This window comes from Excalfactoria chinensis, chromosome 3 (assembly GCF_039878825.1).
Source record: "Excalfactoria chinensis isolate bCotChi1 chromosome 3, bCotChi1.hap2, whole genome shotgun sequence".
In the NCBI taxonomy this organism is placed as follows: Eukaryota; Metazoa; Chordata; class Aves; order Galliformes; family Phasianidae; genus Excalfactoria; species Excalfactoria chinensis.
In genome coordinates this window covers 92,513,539-92,537,908 of record NC_092827.1, presented here as the reverse complement: position 1 = coordinate 92,537,908, position 24,370 = coordinate 92,513,539, and the positions used below count along the sequence as shown (strand labels likewise).

Below are 24,370 nucleotides of genomic sequence, written 5' to 3'. Positions count from 1 at the left end.
TGTCTATAAAAAGTACAGATAGCCAAAATAATAAAGAGGCCTCAATTAAACGTGTAACAAAAACAAGAAAATATAAAAACAAAATGAACACTACTCTGTCTTCAGGTTTCATAAATGAACTTCCCTAGTGAAGCGTACACAGCAACATGATTGTCTTACAGCAGTCAAATCACTGCAGTTAAGATTTTGGTTCCAAATTGTCAGCACGTGATCTAAAGTAAACTGTTCTCTTCCCACTTCCCCAAGTAAAAATTTCACAACTAATGATAAAGTTTTGTAGTAAGCAAAAAAAGTTATCTTTCATATAGGCCTCATTAAATGTACTGTGTTTTAGGAAGCAAGGAAAAGGTCAGTTTGATAGATGAAGGTACAGACATTGTGGAGTACACAATAAATATTAATTCATTAAATATTAATTTGCATAACTCAATGGACATATTGAGCTAATTTCATTTTTATTCATTATACAAAAGTGTTTATTCTCTTAACATGCACATGTAAAATCACACAAATGCAAAAGTTGACAGATACTGCCTGGATGAGTGGGCTTCTGGGATGAAAAAAACAACCAAGCATAAAACAAACAAGCTAGAAGTTTTCCCTGCCATTTCATGACATACTTGGTGTAACCGATATTACAGTACCTAAGAAATGTATCTTATTTCTAGTATTTGCCTTAATACATCATAATAAACTCAGTTCTGATCACAACACATTTTTTCTAATTAGATGTGTCTCACTTTTTAGCACAGAAAAAATGTCAAGTTCATACTTGTGGCTTTGTGATTTCTGTTGTCAGTGTTCCACATCAGAACACCACGCAGAACAGTGGCAGTTAGAGAGTTCATGTCCTGGTTCCATGTTACCACCTTTTGGGGCATTTTGGGTTCCCAGAGGGGAGGGGCGGCATCCCTGGAGGACTCAGCACAAAGAGGAAGTGCAGTGGGACTCCAGACCAGATCCCAGCCACTCTCTGCCTCTAGCTGGCTCAGCTCACCACAGAGAAAAGCACATGCTGACCTCACACTGTCATGGTTTGCACGGTTTGACTTGTACTTTGGGTACTCTCGTCTCTCATTTTGTTTGATTTGGTTACATTCAGTAAATTCCCATTCCTTCTCAGATCGTTGCTGTATGGGAAACTGGTAATCACAGCCTGAACCTCTGATTAATCAGCTGAGGTGAGTGTCGGGTCAGTTGTGGGAGCACAGGTGAGAGTAATTTAGCTGTGCTCCTGGAAGGGATGGAGCTTGACTCCACCTCCTCTAGACCTCATTTAAGGGCTGACCACCACTAAGGCAGCATCTCTTGGAGATTGCACCTTGGTGGAGACTGTCTTGGTGTTTCCAGAAGACTGAAGGCTTCCATATGGGTAAGTTTCTCCTGTAAATAACCTTTTGGATATTTACTACTATTTTCATGTTATTGTCACTGTGCAGTTGCCAAGTCTCATCAGGAGTGGCTCAAGGAATTGGGATTGTTTTGCCTGGAGAAGAGGAGGCTCAGGGGGAGACCTCATTATACTCTACAACTTCCTGAAGGGAGGTTGTGATGAGGAGGAGCTTGGCCTCTTCTCACAGGCAACAAACAGGACCTGAGGAAATGGCCTCAAGTTGTACCAGAAGAGGTTTAGACTAGACATAAGAGAATTTTTTTTCTCTCAGAGAGCAGTCATGCTTTGGAAGGAATAGCCTGCCTAGGGAGGTGGTGGAGTCACCATCCCTGGCAGTGTTCAAGAGGCATTTGGATGAGGAGCTATGAGATCTGGTTTAGTGGTTTGTTGAAGCTACAGTAATGGGAGGACAGTTGGAGTACATGATTTTGTAGGTCCTTCCCATCCTTGTGATTTTATGATTCATTGTGTTTTTTCTTTGTTAAAATGATCTGCTCACTCTCTGCCTTTCTCCCTCTCTTGGAGTCAGCCAAGTTGTACATATACACCTTCCTTTTTTTTCCCTTTGTTCCTTTGTCTCTCCTTATCTTTCTTTTTCCTAAGGCCTGTGCCCCCCTGTCATGGACTTATATCTAGGGATAACCCTGTGACAATCATCAAAGTTTGAAATAAGTCAACTAGAAAATAAATGGAGAAAAATGAACAGATATGGAGATATAATTTAAGATTATGTAGAAATCTATGCCTGAAACATGAATTTTACTTAGTCTATGTCCATTGAAGAGAGTAATTCTGCATTGGTCATATAAACAAAACATTATCCATTTTAGCACAAGTTGAAATCTTGAAGTCACTTCAATATTTTGATTTCCTTAAACAAGGCACCTCAAAGCACTTCAAATTAGAAATGCTTCCAGTCAAAATAGGGTAACTAACTTAAGAAAAAAAAACCAAAACACTAGTTCAAATCCTGATCATTTACAAGAGAATTAACCATGCCTCACTGCCCTTCATTCATTTACTTGTTGAATGCTATTCAAGTGCATGAAACAACAACCTTACTTCTTTCTGACTTTTATTATAAAATATACAAGTAACACTGCTGATATAACATTAGTGGCTTCTTCACATCTCATACAAATTTAAGTAACTAAAATTACTAAAATAGATGTCTAGAACTTACAGTTCTTGCCAACCACAAGGTCACATTTTAATTGAGCAGCTGTCAACAGTTAGAAAATAACTGCATCCCTTTCAGAAGAACCAGTGTGGGAAGTGAAACACTTGGAGTCATGGTAATGTGTCTGTTTTCATCAGGTGACCATGAGTCATCATTTTATCAGCAGTTTAAAGGGTTTTCACAATAGTCAAGCATCATCAGTGCTCATGCTTAACAATGACTGCAGCGGAATACTGAAATAGGGAGCCATGTCCTATGGTACCACTACTTAAGGAAATGCTTGGCTAATGAGTCAAGGAATATACTGCAAAGTCATGGTTGAATTAGAAGTATTGCAGTACAGAAAATATTCACAAACTAAGCTTTTATCTGAGAATTGAAACCAAGCAACAATTTTGCTTTTCAAAAATAGATTTCTTTTAAGGAAGTGGGTGAAACAAAAGGAAAGAATTCAGACGTTGTCAGCCTCTCCATTTTATTTCACACTCTAGTCAGAACACATTCAAAAACCAAATAACCACATACTAGAATCCATCTATGTTGCCAAGGAAAGAGGCCACATGAAACAATATATATATATTCTATTTTATGATACTAACACCAATAGCAAAAAACCACATAGCTATTATTAAATTGGACATATTACTGGCTACCATAGAGAGGAATTATGAGAAATGGGGATCCTCTTGCCTCCTATAGTACTAACCCCCAATCTGAACTCATTAGAAAGAGCTAAAGAATTTTACAGTTTGATCTACAGCACAAGCTGAAGCTTCTCCCAAGACCCACAAACATGCACTGACCCCATGCAGTATCTCTGCTGTTTTGTTGAATTGCAAGAAATTGAAATGTGGTTTTAAGTTCCCCATGCCTTTGTCTTCTCCTGCTGCACTGAGGGCTCATGTAGGCAGTACCACCAAGATCTCCAAAAGGCAGAACAGTGGAGGTGAAAAATATGTTGTTGCTGGTCAGAAATAAGGCATAAAGTAAGTGTCATGAAGACCACACCTCTGTATTTATTATGCCAAAAAAAAAAATAAAAAAATCATGGGGTATGGAGTATAGTGCTCATAATTACCGAAACTCCTCATTCTCTGCTATAACTAGTGTTTTAAAAAATACTTAGATTATTTAGGTTAATTTATTTGCAACATCAAAGAGTAATCCAAACTGAAGCATTCTTTTATTCCATTTCAAAGCAATCCCTGTGAAAGCAGTGTTTCCACCACTGAAGTTTATCCCTCTGGCTTCCCATTCCTTTTCCCTTCTGTTAACACTTCAACGTCTCAGTTCTTCATCAACTCATCAGTTCCCTAGGCTTGAAAACTAATCCTCTGAGGTCAGTAAGGAAACTTCCATGGATTCCAGGAGGTTTAGAATTAGAATGTGCACTTAATTCTTCTTCCCCTTTTACCTCCAAGCTTTCTTTTATTTCTTCTGGAACTTATTTACTAATCACTGTAGTCACTGCATATCTGGTGCCATAAAATTGAGAATGAAATGCACAGTAAAAAAGAGAAATAGATATCTCTCCATCCTTTGTTTCTTAATTCTTGCTTTAAATCACACTGTACCCCAGGTTACTTGTTATCTTATTTCAGACTTCTAAGCACTTTTAGACAGGTATAATATTTAACACACTCCTACAGCAACTAACACATACAAACATCACAGGTGTGGGAAGTGTATGATGGTAATTGATAATAATGATTCCAGTCACTTGTCTTTATAATTGATTTGACCAGTACTGCTTTGGGAGAACTACATCCCTAGAAAACCACCACTAAGTAGTTAATGTAGCTATTCTTCCAATTTTTAAGACCTCAAAAACAAGCATAAGGGCACATACTTGTACAATTCAATAACCTTTAATCAGTTTAAAGAACTCTGGTACTATATTTCTGAGATTCAAAACATTTGCAAATTCAGTCTCAACTTTGACGATTGAATCTTAGCACATTTGTACTGAAACATTTGCAATTACTCCACTAACAGCAATTTCACACACAAATGTCTTAGTTTTGCAACATGGAAAAGAATAACAGAAATTCTGTGTTGACTTTCAACAAAGTGCTCTCATAAAACCTAACTCAAACCAGAAAACATTATGCTACAGTGTTCAAAACTATGTATGTGAAAAAAGCATCTGTAATATCAGTCCAGTAACTGAGCAGTCACAAGATACAGAAAAAATATTTTAAACACAAGTAGTAATTCTAATTTTCCACTTGAGAGCACTATATTCATTTACATATGGACTTAATACAGCAGTAAAAAGCACTTTATTCTCCATTGCTCCTTATAAGGAAACACACAAAATTAAATTAGATTGAAAACCTCACTTGTCTCCCTGCTTTTTTTCCCTCTCGAAACAGTTTCCAAGAAGCAAACATGCTTCTTTCTCATACAGAAAATATTTAAAGAAATATTAGCTACCAAATGTGAATATTTCCAGAAATCATAAACTCAATTTGTTTGACTACTGAGATGTAATCTAAGAATCAGGTAGACGTATCTGATACAGAAAACATTATCGTTGTACAATATTCCAGCTAGTAACTAACACCAACAATGAAAAAATGCCACAAAAAATAAAGTCATACAAGTAAATTGTCCATTTGCTTCTTCCTGAAATGACCTGTGCAACAATTTAGGTGCATGCTGGCAGGTAGTTTGATTAGAAAATATCTTTCCAATTCTATTCACCTACTGTTAGGACCTAGAATCAGCATAATTGGTATGCACACTTATTTTGTGGAACCCTTAAAGAAACTAGAAGACAGACACTAAGATGTGTTTGCTTACAATGCAACATTTTCAATGATTTAATTATATTACATATAATTAAGTTATGGATGCATAAACAAGGAAAATAAAGGGGAAAATTACATTACAGTTGCACTGTCATTTTCCTATCTCATTGCATCCAATACTTCCATATTTACTTCCAGTTCAAAAAGTAATAGAAAAATACACTTGCTCCTGCAAAAGAGCTTTCAAATTAAAGTAAGCAAAAAAAGTTAGAGTAGGAAGGACCACTCCCAGCATACAATAATGTCAACTGATAACAAGGAACAATGCTGAAAAATCAATTGCAGAACGTGCTGAGTGACCAGAGAACACCAGCTCTAAGATATGTGCTTCCAAGGACCTGAAAGTCTGAGATAGAACAGAATCTCTTAATTTCTGAATGTAGGAAATGCCAAAGTAAAATAAGCTTCCCTTTGAGTTGAGCTATTGAAGTGTAGTAATGACTTAAAAAGTCTTCAGCGTTTGGCAAATGAACAAACTGCAGAAAACAGCAAATGAGATTTTACTATTAGTTATAAAAATTACTGCATTTATATTTTCAGTTTCACGTGAAGAAATTCTATTTACATAATTTTGGAGGAATATTCTTTCTAGTTTGGCCAAAGTTTTAAGACAAGGCCCCAGTGATATTACTTTTCAAGTCTGTATAAAGTTCATGATTTTGTTTTAAGCCTCACCAATTAAAGTTAAGATTTATTTCTCAAAAGAGCAGTAAAATATTTTAGCAACACATAAAATTAAATTCATATGTTTTATTTTCCAGATTTAGGGGTATTTTTACCATCTAGTGCTTTATGCAGTATCGATGTTATTTAAAACTGAAAGTGCCTGATCAAAGTAACTAGTGCAAAATATTATCTATTGCACATCACAACGCTGTGGAATCCATCCAACTGGAAATTAAAGAATGTGTGTTTAGGGCTTAACCGTAGAGTTTGCATTAAGGTTTAAAGCCATTTTACTGCATCAATTATTTTATTTCATTCGCCTTTAATTGCCCATAAAACACGGCTGAGAGGCATCTTTCAAAAATAGGTCAATTGCTCCCTCTACTGGAAATAGCTGACCATTACACTGCAGGTCCAGATCTCATTTAAAACGATAATTAAGAAGCAAAGCCATTAAATACATTATGGGTGTTTTCTTCTTAAATTTTGTTCAAATCAGCTAGGACTCGAAAGATGAATGAGCTGTAATTTCCAGTCTTTTACCAAAAGATATGTTTGGCAAGAATGCATGATTTAATAAAGCAGAAAACAAGGAAAGCATAAAAGATTTTCAAATTCCATAAAATAATCCCCATCAACCATGAGAAACCTAAAATCAAGTCTACAGTACATTCTATGCTCTCTCTGTGCTCTGTCCTTTAATGGAGAATCTTCTTCACAAGGATCTTCCTTGAGAAAACTACATGAAAGTTGAAAAGTCTTCAAAAAGGAATAATTCACATGCTTATTTCTTAAACATTACCAGGAATCAAAATTGTATCTCAAAAGCTGCATCTGTTATTTTCTTACCTATGATTTCAAGTTCAATGGGAAATGATCCATTTGCTGATGCTGAACTAGCAAATATAGTAAATGCCAGTCTATACTGAATAAAATACAGCCTGCTGGATCAGCAAACTGTAATTACAGAGGGCAGTAACAAGCAAGCTTACACCACTTTATCTAGCAAAGATACTGTGACTTGTATCACTTGTTTTCCTTGGCACTTGCATTAATACTAATGATATCAAGAGATCTTAGCTGAGAAAGACAATGGCTTCATCCTCAGCTTCTGTTGTTACTTCATCTATACACCAATAGCATATGGAGCCAGAATATCAAAATCAGAGATACTTCTCCTAATATAATATTAACTGAGAATTAGTGAGTTGTATGTCAGTTGAGGAGCTCTCTGAAATAACAGACAATACTGTCAAGTAAAGCTGTATAATCACTTCAAGCAGTAAAAAGACGTAAGTGTCCTAGTAAGTGAGATAACTACTACTTGGAAAAGAACACAGATATTACTCCTTAGCATTTAAAAATAAAGGGCTTGGTCTGCTTGTTTGACAACTTTCTTACACAGACTAAAAGATTTCAACAGCTTTCACAGCCTGATCAGTATCAGTCAGCAATATTTTTGTAACTGCACTAAAAAAGAATAAATAAAATAAAATCCACCAAAAAACCACCACCAAGCTTATCCACTGAGGAAAGGGTCTGTCTTCTAAGAAGAAAAATTCCCAGGTAAATAACCAAACAAACAACATCCCCAAGGGAATTGCTCTAATCATTCAGAAATACATGCCTAATCTAAACTACCTCAGATATACGTAAACAAATTATAAATAGAAAAAATGATCCAAAGGAGAAAGATTCACCAATTTTAATCAACAATTAAGTTAGTCATAAAATGATACAGTTAAGGCAGAAAAAACAACCATAACTGCTATATTTATTTCAGAATGTTCTGAAATACATTATTCTTCAGATGAACGTATAGCATTAGAAACTGTTTGAAAAATGAATTGTAACAGCATTTTATCAGGCATTTAACACAACTAATGGCTGAGAACAGAAAAGAGGCAGGAAGAGACTCAAGCAAAGAGCCAAATGTGATAAAGAGTTTAAGAACGTTACTGCCTCTGAAACCTGGAACTCCTAGATTATCTTGGAAGTACACAAAAGATTACAAGGTTACAATAAGAGAAGAATCTGTTAAATTTTGCCTTATAACAAATGCTGCCACTCATATGATCAGAAGCCTGAAGGATGTTCCTCTTCATCATTAAATTTTAAAGCCAATCTACACACACGTTCTAAGAAATACTATAAGCACCTTTCTCTCTTCTTTTTATTCTTTTAAATGAAAGCTTTGACATTCTACTTACCTTAATGACAAATTTATCGGATGCCATGACAGCTTGACAGCTCAGTGTAAACCGGTCCTATAAAAACATCAGTTAAAAATGATCAGCACTAGGGAAAACTTGTATCTCTATGCCCAACTACAAGGATATATATTTTTTAATCTATTTGTCTTTTTTTTTTTTTTTTCCCATTACTACCACTTGTCAGACTTGATATTTAAGCTCTGCTTCACCGAAACTACGGAAAACTATTCTTTAAAAGAGAATTATTTAACTATCCTTCCCAGCTCCTCTTATTGAACCCTATTACCAGACACTGAGCAAACTAGAACTATTTCTCAGCCCAGTACTAGAAACCAACTAACCTTATTTATTCTAAAGAAACTTTCAGATGGCAGCAAACTAAACCTAGAATATTCCTTTACTACCATCTCATCCACTGGCCCCATACAGATGTCCTGGACCTAATTTCTCTTCCAAAATAATACCTTTGTATAAAATCCCTTGGCATAGCTTAAAGAATGAAGAATAAAAGAGAGAAATGAAACAAACAAACAAACAACCACACAATTAAAACTAAAAAGTCTTTCAAGAAAACAAAACTAATAAAATATAAATACAATATATTAATATACATTATAATAAAACATATCATAACATATGAAATAATACCAGTTCTAGTCCAAGTCCTCAAACCTATGTTAATCCCCTCCTATCTTAAAGATACTCCATTTCTATGTAAGCCATGGGAACCCTTGACAGCTTGCATACATCAGCGGTCCTACAGAATGTCTCCTCCATCATGCTCAGTTCAGCAAGATTGAACTGCAGCAAGCAAATTTCTTAATTGAAACATCTGTTTGCTACTGGCAGTTCAAATAATCATGAGTATCATTTAAATCAGTTCAAGAATAGAGCACAATTGTTTTTTTCAGGGGTGGATTAGAGGGGAATAGGTAGAGTGGGTGATAGTGAGGAAAGATTAAGGATAGTATGGCTTCTCATGGACTATGCATGTTTGCATGCTCATTTAAAGCTCTAGACTATTACAAGCACAAAGCAATATGACCAAAACACTATTTTGATTGCACAAATTGAAGTGAATTTCAGCCATACTCTTGCTTATCCCAAAAAAGACTTAGATTGCTTATTTTGGCATACTGGGTAAGAAGCATTAGGCTGCATGAGCCCTGACAATTCCAAACAACTTAATAAGTGTTAATTCATGCTGGAAGCTAAACCCAAACCCCTCCTGATGTGAGAAGAAAGCCCTAGTTAATCACTAAGACTTTTTTTTTTTCCTAGAGAAAAGCACTGTAACTCCAGCCTTCAAATACTTTCAGCACAAGCCACGGGTCTAAATACCTTCCAAACTCATTTCAGTTCAACTACCATTTTCTAAGCAGACAACAATTATGGTTTCAGTAATGAAAATGCTGGACAAGTCCATCACTCAACATATATCACAGCTAAACGTTCACATGCCAAAAGGTAGCAAATTAAGTAAAACCAAAGAAAGCCTTTCCAGCTAACTCCACAGTGTTAGAATTCTAAGGAGACACAGAATAGGTCATGTTACCAAATTAATGACAACAAATAAAACAGGGAATTAAAAAAATTAAGGTACATTCTGTTTTCACACAGGAAAGGACAAAAGACAGATTATATGGGAGAGATGTGGATCAAGATGTGGAAAATCAAGTGAATGAGGCTCTCTGTACTGCCAGAAAATAAAAGTCAACAATGCAGATCAAGCTTCAAATGGAAGATAAGTGTCTGTAGCTACGGCTGTTAAACAGACGGCAACTTAACTTACAACAGAGAACAGAGCTGGTTTTCATATTCTATAAGTTTCCTACAAAAGTAGCCTCTTAAACTAGAGAAATATGGTCAATATTCTGATAGACAGTATAAAAAATGAGTTAGAATCCAGGAATATGTACCTATTTTTCACCATACGCCAGCTACTGTAAAGCATTGTGAGAGAGCTGTCAAAATTTCAGGACACAAGTTGGTGATATTTGTCTCTGCCAGGCACTACACTTACATATTTAAAAACACAGTCATTTACCTTGTTTAGCTTCAAAAAAGTGAGAAACAACATAAAGAACCACTTAAGAATTACACAGCACAGATAATTATGATCTTAAGATCCAACAGTAATAATTTTAACTAGATTATCACTTCCTTGCAGTGCTTTCATTCCATGTATTCAGATGCTGAGAAGTGACATCTCAGAACAACTGCATGAAAAAGCAAAAGCAACAAAAACACAATTCTATCTACTGGCAAAATAACCAAGAAATGAGGGGAAAAAAATCCCAAAGTAATGGTGCAAGAAAAGACAGCAGCCATCCCCAAAATACTTTGATATTTACTGTGTTTGCGGCCAAAGGGTGGAGATCTGTTACAATTGCCACTGTTTGGTAACAAAATCTGACTCATGGAATAATGCATCCATCACAGAATAACACAAGCCAGTAAATAAAATCACCCATAAGAAAACGCAAAGACAACTACACCAAATAGAAAAACTTAGCTAGAAGTTTTACTCTCTAAAACAAAAAAGGCCTTCATATGTTGTTTGTGGTATTTCAAACACCTAAATTGTGGATGGACATCCTATACCAACAAAAAAAACACAACAATACAATGAACAAACAAACATCAAAACAAGCCCCCAGAGCTAAACACACAACCTCCTCAGAAGAAGCAAGAGGTATGTTCTACAAATGACATGATAGAATACTTTTCTCTCTAAAACTTATAGTCAAGTGAAACGGCAGATGATCAGCAAATTGAGAAAACGAGGCTTCTCAGAAAGCAAGTTTTAGCAGAAATGCTAGGCCATGACCTGAAACAGTGATTGAGCACCTGGCAGGAAGGCAGGGCCAACCCAGGGGAGTTCAGTAGTATGCAATGCTCCTGACTGAAACAGGTGGAGCCAGGATCCACCCCTTCCCAGACCTCATTTAAGGGTTGGCAATGGAAGTAAAGACATCTCTTGCTGAAGATTCCTCCCAAAGGTAAGTAGCTCTTTTTCTTCACTTTTACTGTTACTGCATTTGGGCTTGTTCCCATTTGCTGTAGCTGACGGCTTTGCTACCCTGCTATTATTACAGTACTTGCTATTCCACGATAGCATTATACAAGTCAGTCAGATGATCTACAGCATCTTACCTTAGTGAAGAGGTGGCTTCTAGCACTGTTGAAATTTAGAATTCAGTCAAGGTAAGGCACTGAAAACTCCTGCCACACATGCCCGTGTACAGCAACTTCTAACACTACAAGCCGTTCATGCTTTGCTTATCTCTGGGGGCTGTTATCATGCGTGAGAAGAGGTGGGCACCTGAAAAAGGCAAAACCAAAACAATAATTGGATACCTCTCTACGATATGCCACTGTTGGCACTTACAAAAGAGTCAAAATTAATTATTGTAACATAAAAGTTTTTTTTCTGAAGTCCCCAGAGCTTAGATGCTGGACAGCAAACACTGTGCCAGTTCACCTCTAGAGCACAACCATGGCATGTTTCCTCTGTTGATATTTGAAGGAAACGAGAGGAACAGCAGAGTGCCCAGTCATGTGTATTGGCTGTGATCTTTTGGACTCGCTGAGTGAATCCCAGCTGTTCCGTGCTTTTTTTTCAGAACTGCCACGCTCCTTTCAGAGCTGACACTAAAGTCTCTGTTAACGTTTAATAAACCTGCCTTTTGGCTACGGTTACCAACTCTGCAGTTCTCCACTGCCTTAAAACCACGGGCAAATGCGATAGTGTTACCGACAGCGACTGAGAGAGGGAATACAGAAGCGCAGAGTAAGACGAGCAGAAGGAAACGCTGCAGAGGGAGCTCAGGCACTGAGAGCATCTCGAGCTCGTTTCGGTCAGGTAACAGCTCTACCTGCACGGTGCTCGGGCAGCGGGGCTCACACGGCAGGCTGAGAAGACGAGGCGGCTATTTTAAAACCGCCGGGAAGCTTCAATGGGCGGAGCCTGAGGGACACTCTGCAGCAGCCGGCGCCCCGCCGCAGCCGTTATCCCAAGCCGCCATCGCAAGCGCACCTCTGTTTCCAGGAAACGCGGGACTGCAAGCTGAGGTGTGGCGGCTCCCGGCAACGAGACCCAGCTGGGGAACGGTACTGCGGCGCCGTACTCGCACCGCGTCTTCTCCCACGCCGGGCCCGCCTCCAACGGTCCTAACGGCTACGTTGCCCCCAAGCAAGATGGCTGCCAAGCGCGAGCTTCTTCTCCCCTATCCAAAATGGCCGCCGTTTGTAGCCTCGTCCCGCCCAGCTTTTTGCCCTAAAGTAAAATGGCCGCCAGAGCGGCAGGTGACTGTAGGAGTGCGCGCTCACTCACTGATCACGTGACGTAGGGCTGGCCAGTGGCACGCAGGGAGACGGACGTTCTCTCACGAGCCCCGTTCGGGATGGGAGGGGCACTTCCGGTTCCCGCAGGGTCTCTTCCGGCTATCGGGGGTTCAAACGTGCGGGTGGCTTTACGTGCCCCCGGCTCGTGTCCCGGCCCGGCTTCCGGTGCGAGCAGAGGTGAGCGCTGGGCCGTCACACGTTTCTCCGTGCTCCTTCCTACCGCTTCAGGGCGGCCGTGACTTGTCCGCCATCTGCCTCTCGAGGCTACGAGGGGGGACGTGATACTGAGTGAGCTGTGGCGGAGGCCTTCCCGCCGGCACGGCCCTGTGGAGTGGCTGCGGCCGCTCACCTCAGTCTCTACTGTTATGGGGCCGGCTTACAGCCCGAATTCGCGTGCCGGGTTTTTCCTCGCCAGTGAGAGACTGAAGCGGCCGGGAACACTTGTTGTCCGAGCTGTACCTTTGTACAGCTTTGTGCCTTTGTAGCTCTTGAAACGAATATCTTGATATAAAATTAAGCTACTCGTAATTGTCGCTTCTTATGCGCGTATTAACATGTACTTCTCCATGAAACTTGGTGTGAGCAGTTCTTCGTGTTCCCTATAAGACTGGCTGAGTTTACTTCATGATGCCCTTGTAGTTTCTGAGATTCAAGGGCACAGAGGTAAGGCGGGCAGGCTGAGCTGCTGCCCTGGGCAGCCTGAGGTGGATTGCTGCACGAATGCACGGCGGCTTGCTCAGCCTGCAAGCTAACAGCTGATGGCTCTGAGGAGCCCCATTAGTTATTTTTGTTAACTGCAAGAGAAACAGTGTATTTGGAACTGCTTTGTGTTGTTGATTTAGCTTCAATTATGTGCTGTCTGAGGTGGTAACGTGTAATTAGGGAAACATCACAAAGCTTTAACATTTAGTGTGCCAAAACTTGAGGCAATGTAGTGATTAACGTATCGAGATGTCTGAATTGAGGTTACTTTTAAAACATTTCCTGGAGGTTGCAAAATAAGGCTTTCCTGTGTCTTGCTGTTGTAATGACTTGCTGCGTTGTAATGAACAATATTTACATTCAAGTTTGAGTTCTGTGCTGTTATAAGAGAGGAAAAATGATTTCTGAAATAAATTATTTTTGTCTAGGTACGTAAATGCCAGTTTATGATGAGCCTCAAAACCTTATGGAAGGACTACAAAGTTCTGATTGTTATGGGAATTAGCCTGGGCCTGGTGCACTGGTCATGGTTCCACATCAAGTCTAGTCCGCTTTTCCAAGTGAAGACAGAGGAGGTTGTTCCAGAACCTGGGATTGTGACATACATAATGCAAAGTGATCGCAAAAATAAGGAAAAATAACATCAGGGCTGTGTGTTTTAGGTAAGCTTAGGCAGTATTGGTGCTCTGGTGTTTGTTTTTGTTTTTCTTTAAATGCGTGTAAATTCTCAAACTGCTTATCAGTCCTCTTTAGCAGGATTAATTATGTGGTGCATTGCATTACAGGTGTATTTTGTAGTACCACGCATGACCTATTCATAAAGCAGCGTAAAGCCTAGAGGTCAGAAGTAAAAGTAATAATGAAAATGTGTAGTTTATGTACTGCATACCTCTATGTAACGTGGTTTTTTTTTTGTTGTTGTTGTTTTAATTAAATTATCATACTGTAGTTTTTGTCCTTAAGTGGGTTTTTTTCTTGGGAAGAAACCAAGCAGTTAAAGCTGTGTGATACTGGTGTGAGAGATCATGCTAATACCTTTCTGGTTTTTATTGTAGGTATAATTAGCTCTGAAACGTCTCCTGTGAGTGTTGCCAGAAGGGAAGATGAGGAAAGCTAGCTGGAGTAAAAAGAACTTTCTGCTTGTGGCAGGACTGTCACTGATAGGTGTCCATTTTGGAACAATGCTTGTGAACTTTGTTGCAAAAAAATCTGCTCGATCACATTCAGAAATCAAGAAAGAATGAAAGTATGAAAGCATGAATGAATTAGCCTACAGCTGTCATTATCAATTTCACAGTGAGATTTAAGCCTCATTTTTAGATGTCTATGTGCAGAATCAGATGTGCTTAGCATACTGCGTTACGTTTAAAATAGTAATCTTTGTCAGAAAAGAATAAAAATGTACTACTTTAAAGTGCTGTGAATTCTAGGTCCAAGTAACAATGAAATCTCTCTTGTTTATCAGAATTAAAATCTAATTTTGAAAATGTCTCGCCTTGAAGCTAAAAAGCCATCACTATTTATTAGTGAACCTCTAACAACAGTTAGTCAGCCGCTGTCTCTATTAATTGCAATATTGAAATCTTGCTATGGGCCTGCTGGCAGACTTAAACAGCTCCACAATGGTCTGGGAGGCTATGTTTGTCTAACATCACAATCTTCAGCCATACTTGGTCGTCTTTCTGTCAGTCACCCTGTATTAAAGGTTTTGACAGCCTCTGTCCAGAACCATGTGTCCCGCTTCAGTGACTGTGGCTTATTTACTGCCATTCTTTGCTGTAGCTTGATTGAAAACTTTAAAAACCTAAATATTGCGCCTTGCATTGTCATAAAAATAAGCAAACACCTTTTGAGTTTATGTACTGACTACCTCAAGTCTGAGGCCTGTGGTTGCCGAGTATCTGTGGATTTTAGTAATCTTGAGATTCTTCTTTGCTTGGTACGTAGCATATTAACAAGCAAACCTGCTTGCATGCTTAATAAAACAGAGGTTGATCATCTCACTGTACTGATTGTAAAGGCTTTTATGTTTACTGTTCCATGCCATCCTGAAACTAAGCCTGTTTTAGGAAAATGTGTAACAGTACCTGTGAAGGGTAGAAGAGTTCTGGATTCGACAGTTATTCCTGGTCTGTTGATAGAAACACCAGAAATTCAATTTGCAAAACCGTTTTCTGTCAAAAGAACTTCTTCTGATGCTGTCAAGGTGGCAGTTTTCTGTGTGTCCATGTCAGGAGACCTTTTTGACCCAGAAGAAGGAACAGTAACAGTCCACCACAGAATTTCCTTGGAAATGTCAGAGCTTGATCAGTTGCTTAATGTAGGAAAGCAGTTGGTTAATGATGAAGTTGGCCTTGTAGTGTGCCAGAAAGTTATCCATCCATCGCTGAAACAGTATCTGAAAGATAACCATGTCATTGCTGTGGACAGAGCTGGGCTGTTAGTGATGGAACCCCTGAGTCAAGTGACAGGTAATGAGTGATTTTTGTATACTTCATAGTTACACTTACTGCTAGTCTCATAATTAAAACCTTTCTAGATATGATTGTGGAACAGGAATTCTCCTATTTCTTTCCTATTTCCTATTCTACTGTAGCAGCAGAGCAAGCATTTCAGACTAGAAACTGCTGCTTTCCATACTGAAGACAATTCCATAAGAGGCTGGTCTTGTACTGGCTGGCTGCAATGGTATAATGTGCAAATGATCACTGTTCTATGAGAAGTATATAATTCTAGTAACTATTTGTATGTGTCAGTTTTCAAACTCTTGTCTAATGAGAGTTATAAAGTTACTCTTTTATCTTGAACTAAATCTTACACTTTAAAAACATCCTGTTCTCTGCTTGTGATTGTCTGCGTGGACTCAAATGTTAATTGTTGAAGAACATACAAAATGTAAAAAGCCTAAGGGAAAAGAGTTGATGCTTCGTGAGCTGCAGTAGAAGACAATTCTGATGACAGTAATGCATGCTGTTCTTTTTTTAATTGGACAGGTTCAAAGCCTATAGCTTCCATTTATTCGTTGTCTCCCAGTTGTTATGGTAGTTTGAAGGATGTATGCGCCAAGAGTTTTGCCTCTAAACATTTTGTGCATCTAATTCCTAATGACACGGTTGTCTGCAGCTTGATACTCTGTAACAGAAATGAAACAACTTGGGATGAACTGAAGGTAAGCACATTGTGAAGTTTCTGTTGTGATGGAAGAAATTAGAATAATGAGAAATACAAATACAGTGGATTTTTAAGAGTGGACTTTGGTACCTAAATGGAGCTTACTTGGAGTTGAGGAAACTTCAGAAAAGCAAGAAACTTCTTCATTTCCAGACTTTAAAAATCCTTGGAGTGCTTGTATTTGTGTAATGCTTCTGTTTTAAAACTAGTTGTTTGGAAACAAACGTTTTTCGCCTATTCTTGAAGCCAGTGCAAGTAGATGTTTTCATTCCCATTGGTTTATGGGAGCATAAATAAATCACCCAGCAAAAGGTCAGCAGCAATGCCTGCTGTGGCAGTGAAGTGTAATTTTATTGAATAGTTACTCTAAAACTGGTGCTGATACAGGTCACCTTTTTTATAAGTTGGCTTTACAAAAAAGAGAGTGAAATACAGCTTTCGTTCAGTGTAGGGTGTGGACAAACAGTAACATTTGTAAGTCAGTAAACGTGGCTTTGGAAGCCACTCAACATGTTTATATTCACATTACAGTTTATGAAGTCAGCATCAGGAATTACTAAAAGCTTTATTCCAGTAGTGTTTGTGATTATTTTTTAAATTAATTTATTTTTTCTTAATTTGTAAAATCCTGTCATGTTGTTTGTAATGAAAAATTCACATGGTTTTCAGCGTGCATGTGAAACTGCAGAGCATGTGTTGCAGTTAACACTCAAGGAACCTTCGGCATTGTTAGGAGGTGGCTGTACTGAAACTCATTTGGCTTCGTACCTAAGACAAAAGGTATGTAAGAGAAAGGGTGTTTTAAAGCTGCTTAATAAACTTAGCTAAGAATTTCACAATTTCTGTTACTGTTAATATATTTGTCATCTGTATATTCTGTGTTTGTTTGTTGTAACTCATAAAACAAAGGTGTCCTTTTGAAGCGTTTCATTAATGGTGTCTTTCATTTCAGAATTTCATTAATATTGCATTTGTAATCATAACTTTTTTTCAGGTATCTGTGGTATTTAAGCATTATGATAGAAATGTGTAGACTTTAATTGAATGATAATCATGCAAAACTCAGCTTTGACAAGTCTAGAAGCTTTTCCTATTGAATAATCAGCGAACTAACAATTTTTCTGTCAAGACTGTGAACTGTCTTAAAAAAACAACTAAGTATTCTTGACTAAAGCTATTTCTCAAAACCCACCATTTTAATTGCTTTTTCTTTTCTTTTTTTTTTTTTTTTTCTTTAAAGATTTCCTGTCTGTCCACTAGCAGTTCTAAAGATGTGGATTGTTCTCATGCACAATACAAGTTGATTGCTGATGCATTTTGTCACTCATTGGAATCTGTAGCTTGTTCTCTAAGTCATGATGATGGAGAAATTCTCACTGATATGGCTTATGGACACTGTTGGCTTGTTCCATCAGGATTTCCTTCTGTCTTTAATGGGTCAGATTTATGTTTAAAATGTGGCTGTGGAGTAAACAGTAGCACAGAAGATCTCAACTGGAGGCATTTGCAACCCTTCTTTGTCTCTTCTCCTATGGAGAGCTGCCCAAAAGAGCCTTCGGTAAAGGTTTCTGACATTATGACACTGGACTGCTTTGCTGCAAAGTATAATGGCCTGCAAGTAGCTGTGGAGACGGCCAATTTGATTATGGATCTCTCATGTGTAATTGAAGATCAAAATTAGCTCTGTGATGTGAATTGCGTTGTACAGTCATATTACTCTGCTTTCAGTTAAGAATCTATAACATATTAAGGTACTTGGGAATGGTTGGCTATGGACAACAGACAAAAATTAAGTCAAATATTTGGCCAGTAAGTATTCATCTAATTGTTTGTTAATCTACAGACATAGCATTTTCAAATGTTGCGCAGGTTAGAAGCTGCCTTGTGGTTAACCACGTATTCTTTGAAGCACAGTAACATGACTTACACGTATTCTAGTTAATATGTTCAGAAAAGCAAATGTCTCTTCAAAAATTTTTTAGGAAACTCAAATATTCTCTAGTAAATAGTGCTGCCTGGTGTTCTTCCTGTATAATGCAAGGTGCTGGATGTTTCTGTGAACTCTATGGCCTCTTCAAAGGAATGGCAGAAATTGATTGACTTACTGAGGGAAACATGGATTCGAATCTGTGTAGCCTTAGCAAAAGCTTTACATGTTCAGACAGACTTTGTATTGTGGCAAGACATTACCACTGTTTTTAATGTTCTAAGAAGAGAAGACCTTCCTTAGCAAATCCCTTAAGTAGCGTTTCTTATTTCAATTTCTGTTCTGAAAACATTATAGCATTCTACTGAATGCACTTTGTTTCTAAATTGCTGGAAGATTCTCAATTCACATGTAATTTATTCATCAAGATATTAAACTTGACCTGAATCTTTTATATAGCAGGTAATTACACATTGGGGGGGAAAAAATGGCAGACTGGGAGGGCAGAGGGGGGAAGGATTTCAGACAGTGGACCCTTGCTGTTGTCTTTGGAATACAAGATGGCTTATAAATAATGCTCCTACTACTTAAGCAAAGCTGCAAGAATGTGCCAGTTACAATTCACTTAACTCTTTGTGCATGGTTTCTTTTAAAAAGAAAGGCTTTGAGCTTCTCAGACTTATTTAAAGATCAAAACAAGGCTGTAGGTGACTGAAACTCTCATTTTTAGCATGCATATGAAATTCAGAAGTATGTTTCAGTTTCTCTTCTTTACTCCTTTTCTCCTCCTGTTTTCAGTCACAGGGGTCAAATATTCATGACATGCTTTTCCAGAGAGCAGAATTACTTACAGCCTGTTTATTTTTCCTGATCTCTTAAGGTTTTAATATACGTACTGAATATAGACAGTGACATTTTCTTGTGTAACTCAGTTTTGAAAGGTGTAATTAAAAGCAGATATTTCCAGGCCTCCTGTACACACGTTTCATTTTTATGAACATCATTTTATTCCTGGGGGGAGGGGTAGTTAAATTTATTTCTTTTCATGATCTGAAATGATTACTTCAGCACAATAAAGGCATCCTTTGGACATTTGTTACAGGAATTACTCATATCTTTATCTTCCAATATACTATGAAAGCATAAGGAATAATGAAGCTAAATGATTGTGCATACCTGAAGGCACGGTCTTAGTGAGTGAATTTGTCTCCCAGTGTGATTCAAAAGCATAAATAAGCAGCTAGCATAGCTTCCTATGGGCAGTTCAGACTCAATTCTCGTTTGTGCTACTATCTTTCTGTACCTGTAGAGGTGTAGTGTTGTCACTTGGATTAGCACGTTTAAGCAACCAATTTAACACAGTTGCTTCTTGCTTTGGTATTTCAGTTTTGGTAAAGCATATGCAACTTTCAAGTAAGGCCTGAAAATGCAGAGTAATTTAGTCATCTTTGTTTTTCTATTACTGCATCCTGTTTTCAAGTAAGACTCCATTAAACGTTTGCATTTTTAATCAACATGAAAACACCAAAGAAAGCTACTCTTCAACAACTCTGCTATAATGAGGGCTGCTCCAAAAGGAATGTTTCCTGTTTTACTGTGTTTGTCCATGACATCAGAAGTGCACGTTGGTGGTATGGCAGTGGAGGTTGAACCTTCCCCCTGATATTCCATTTCATTTTGTTGCTGTGTGACAGATGGCAGCAGACGGGTGTTCTGACAGAATGGTGTCTGACATGGAAGTGCTTATGGAGTTAAAGGGTGGTATTGAATTCCTCACCGTGGAGAAAATGCATCTGTTGGTACCCAGCACACACTGAGGTGGCGTGTTTCAGCAGTGGTGACAGAAGTGCTGGGGCACCTCTTCTGGGGCAGATTTCTATACAGCATGCAGGCTTTTGTTCACTGCTGGTGCAAATGCATGATGTTGGTGACTATTAAAAAATAGTGTTTAGTAGCTGAGGATGTGCTTTATCAGATAGCGTTATTGTGTTGTACCTGCTGTAGTTTTCATGGGAGTTGGACACATTTATTTTGTAGTAACCTATGTAAAAATAGATTTCTGAGTTCAGGGAACTGAACCTTGCTCTATCAGTAGCTCATCATGGATATTTCAGATGTGTTCAGGCATTTCTAAGCTAACCAGACGTTATAGTTTTAGATCTTTCCCTGTAAGAGAAGGAAGTACTAATTGTTGCCAATATTTGTAAGAAAAATATTTATTATAATGTAAGAAGCACAGTAGAGTATGTACAAACAGATTAGTTTACTTAAAAACTGAACTTTAAACTTCTGCCCTTAATTTGCTGTGCTGAGTAGCACAATGCAGTATGTCACATTTTCAGCAGTGCCATGTGAAGTGAGTCATCTGACTACTAAGCTGTTCAGCCTCAGAAAAGTCAGCATCCATGAGTCAGTGTCATAGCAAGAAACTGTTTAAACTGAATTTGTATTTATTACTGTTCTGAAGATGCAGGCACAGTCCTTTCATTGCAAAAAGAAGCCCTCTATCATACTTATAGTATGTAGAGACTGACTGTGCAAGAAGGCAGTGGCTGCTAATACATGACAATGTTTATTTACGTATTTCTAGTACTTTCTTATTTCTACTTGTTTATGATGAGCTTCATAGTACAAATAACTTCTTGGCCAGTAGTATTATGTTCTTCTCAGTTAAGAAATAGCTTTACTTTTTGCTGGTATACCTTGTCCTGGAAAAATTAGTCATACATATCCCCCAATTTCTTCTTTATGCTGGAAGCAGAAGTGTGGTCACAGCATAGATAGAGCCATGCACATTAGTAAAAATGCCAATAAAACGAATGGCAGACTAGGTCCTAGCAGTTGGCTGCTGGACATTTGTGCCATTAATACATAGAAATATATATGTCTCCTGCAGGCTTTTAATTTTCACCTTACTACAAATGTCTTTATAAAAAGTTGAACTTCCAAATCTGCTTGCATGTGAGAATTGTTTGTTGAAGCTTTCACCGTACACTGAGAAGGCCACAGCTGATCATAGTCTGCTTTTAGCAGATTGCTGGTGTTCTATTTTGTTTTCTGTTCTGACAGATCAGTTCTCTGCAGGTACGCATTAAATACTAGAATCCTACTGCTACTATGGAATGTTTGCTAAGCATTTGTTAGGCAGTGGCATCCCACAACATCAACAGATATCTTTATGGGTAGCTTTATTTGTTTTTATAAACAGTTGCATCTTTTACAAATGTACCTCTTCTTCAACTTTAAAACCCATCCTTAGCATCCCCTCTCTTCAGGCATATGATATTGTTAGTCTCCTCTGTTCCACCTGGGGAGGACTGGGTAGAGTAGGTGGGAGGTTGGGGCGGAATTAGTTTCACAGTCCCTAGCTATGACTCAGCTCCGCTCTGACTCATTGCTTCTGCGTGAGGCTAAGTAGGAACCTCTGCTGATAAACAGTGTACTCGAGGGTTATGACGGAGTGATTTTCAGGGAATAGTAGTGACTATCGTAGGCACAGCTCTTGAAAGACTTTGTGACTTTGAGAGGCTGAAGAAAAACTAGCATTGTGTCTTGATTTATTACTCTGATGTGCTGATTTTAAAGGAACTTGCAAGGGGGAAGAGCCAACATTTGTAAACTGTGTAGAGGGTGCTTTGGGAGGGCAAAGAGAACCCCCAAGTCCACTGGCTTTAGAGGACATAAAAGTATGCCTGTTGGTGGACGTTACTGAAGGCAGACATGGTGGTACCTGTGGAGGAATGAAGACTGGAAATGTGGTTAGTGACTGAGGAGCTTCCTTAGCAGGGAACCCGCTGGAAGGGGGAACTTCTTTGAGAAGGGGAAATCCTTTGGGAACTACTACATGTGGGGCTCTCTGGTTGTATTCTGTTGGGAAGACCCCCCCACACACCTGTGAAGTTCCGTTTTAAGCACAGTTGGAAGATCCAAGAGCATGCACAGGGCAGCAAGAGGATCAACTCCTGGCCCTTCTGATAGCATCTGGGTACTGCAACCTGTGATGCAACTCAAAAAAACAAGTTTGTTTTCTCTGCATATTACTGTTTTCTGTCATGTTACTTTTATTTTATGCAGATATGCAATTATTACCCTTGTAGCAAATAAAGACGGGGGAAATTCTTTGCTGGTTTTACATACCATACCTCTGGCCTCCTGTTCTTCAGTTCTGTTGGGAGTCGCATGAAAAAAAAATAAAAATATTTTTAAATTGTCCCTAATTTTAAGTGTTTACAGTCCTGATCCTAGAATGCATCTCCTGAAATTGCCTCCTTGCATGGCTCCAACACGATGAATTTCTGTGAGCAGTCCTGTGGTCATTTCTCTGCTTTATAGTTGGCCTAGATGTGTTTGATAAGCTATGTATTGAACTGTTTTGTCGTGATGCTTTGCTTGCAAGTACGACTGTGAGCAAAAAGCTTGTTTGTTTGTTTTTTCTCAGTATTGTGTAGAGGCACTGAAGAAATGCTGGGTCTGGCCACTTAGATGTGCTAATGTTCTCCAGCTGGGAGCATTTCTAATTTCTTGGCCAAAACATGATTAATCAGGCAGTAGCTAAGACAGAAAAAGGTGTCCCTGCTGCCTCCTTACTTCAAAAATAAAGCACTTTTTATGTGTATCAGCAATGAGAAGTACAGAATACAAAATGTTAAGGAAGCAGAATAGTTGAGGCCTGCATTGAGCAGTCTGACGCACTTCTTTATTGCTGTGGTGAGAATCTCCAAATAACATATTAGTATCTAAGGCAAACAAGTGGAGAAATTAAGAGTTTTCAGAATGAAAATTGTTATGTGAACTGTTCCTTTGAGCACTTAACTATTATATAATCAAGTAAGGAAAACTGTATGCATTTGATGTCATTTTAAATGTAAGATCTCTTCAAGGACTTTATGTATCAGCATTTAACAGAGCAGCAACTTTTTGAGAGGAAGATAAGTGAATGCATTTGTGTCCTGTTTTTAGGAGTTAAGATCCATGGCATCTGTTCAATCAAAATGGCTGCTAAATGAAGAATCTTGTTTCTTAAGCTGCATGTGAAACAGCAGATGTCACTCCAGTCCTTCTGTATGTGGACTGCCGGAGAAGGATTTGCTCCTACACAAGAATAATTACATGCAGTATTACTATTTACATTAAGCATAGTGTAAGCTAAGAAATAGCTATTATATATTACAGAATTTCTGAGGTTAGCCACATATGGCTGCTGTACATATGTACTAGAGAAGCACTCGGTGCCTGGACTGTCTCCATTTGGATCTGTGTGGATTGGCATGGTATGGAACCAGTTTATAAACTTGTCTGGGCATTGAGGAGCAATACATACCTTTCTCTAATGTGTGGCTTGTGTTTGAAGATAACGGTGTTATCTATTAACTGAGGGAAAATGTGCATTTGTATGGCTGAATTTGTTCATACCTTGAATTTGTAGTCTACTTTGCTATGGGATACATAGACACCAGAGTAGAAAGTGGAAAGCATCATGCTTGTTTTAGAGGTCACCTTTCATTGTTTAAAAAATGTGGAATAAAGTCACACAGGACTATAATAAATCTAGTTCCTGAATTGCTGTTAGATTTGAGGATGGGGGGATATTTCCCAATATTAAAATGCACTTTCCAGGGAAATAGCTGTGGTATTGTCTTTAAAATTTAAAATAATATAGCTACACATTTTGTTTTAAGAAAATTGCACTTAATGGTCCTGTGTTATTACAGAGGAAGAAGCTTAGCAACTGTAGATCTCTATGGCGTTACACAGAAGTATAAATTTTTTGTGTGTACCAGTGAGCTCAATTCTCAATTATTAGTTTTTCTCCTGTGATTTGGATCTTAGTAATATTAAAAGTTCTCCTGTTTTAAAAGGTTTGCAGACTATATATATGTCTCTTCTCCAGTAAATACAACATTTTATTTTTGTTACTAGTTTTTGATGCTTCACGTAATTGATTTTACCCACCCACCT

At 38.3% G+C, this 24,370-nt stretch overlaps 3 protein-coding genes across 7 annotated transcripts in view; 2 read left to right on the top strand and 1 right to left on the bottom strand.

Moving 5' to 3' along the window:
- Positions 1-12,432, bottom strand: part of SLX4IP (SLX4 interacting protein) — a 73,305-nt gene extending 60,873 nt beyond the window's left edge. The window contains exons 1-3 of the mRNA XM_072331443.1: positions 12,305-12,432; positions 11,422-11,590; positions 8,263-8,319 (exon numbers count right to left, since the gene is read on the bottom strand). Of these exons, the coding sequence (XP_072187544.1) occupies positions 8,263-8,289 (27 nt within the window). The 5' untranslated portion in view covers positions 8,290-8,319; positions 11,422-11,590; positions 12,305-12,432. The remainder of the gene's footprint in view (positions 1-8,262; positions 8,320-11,421; positions 11,591-12,304) is intronic.
- Positions 11,191-13,955, top strand: LOC140249572 (uncharacterized). Of its 5 annotated transcripts, XM_072331444.1 has the most exons (3): positions 11,191-11,267; positions 11,892-12,130; positions 12,317-12,705. In XM_072331444.1, the coding sequence occupies exons 1-3, from the start codon at positions 11,227-11,229 to the stop codon at positions 12,610-12,612; spliced, it is 576 nt and encodes a 191-aa protein (XP_072187545.1). In that variant the 5' UTR covers positions 11,191-11,226; the 3' UTR covers positions 12,613-12,705. The 5 variants fall into 5 exon arrangements, with proteins under 5 accessions (XP_072187545.1, XP_072187550.1, XP_072187547.1 ...); XM_072331449.1 differs by lacking the exons at positions 11,892-12,130; positions 12,317-12,705 and adding an exon at positions 13,743-13,955 and having other exon boundaries at positions 11,248-11,267; XM_072331446.1 differs by lacking the exons at positions 11,191-11,267; positions 11,892-12,130; positions 12,317-12,705 and adding exons at positions 11,365-11,472; positions 13,743-13,955.
- An 845-nt stretch (positions 13,956-14,800) lies between these two features.
- On the top strand, positions 14,801-19,381 carry MKKS (MKKS centrosomal shuttling protein). Its single transcript, XM_072331442.1, has 4 exons — positions 14,801-15,785; positions 16,308-16,483; positions 17,155-17,265; positions 17,726-19,381. Exons 1-4 carry the CDS (start codon positions 14,801-14,803, stop codon positions 18,164-18,166), a joined length of 1,713 nt encoding a protein of 570 aa, XP_072187543.1. The 3' UTR covers positions 18,167-19,381.
- Positions 19,382-24,370: the final 4,989 nt, after the last annotated feature.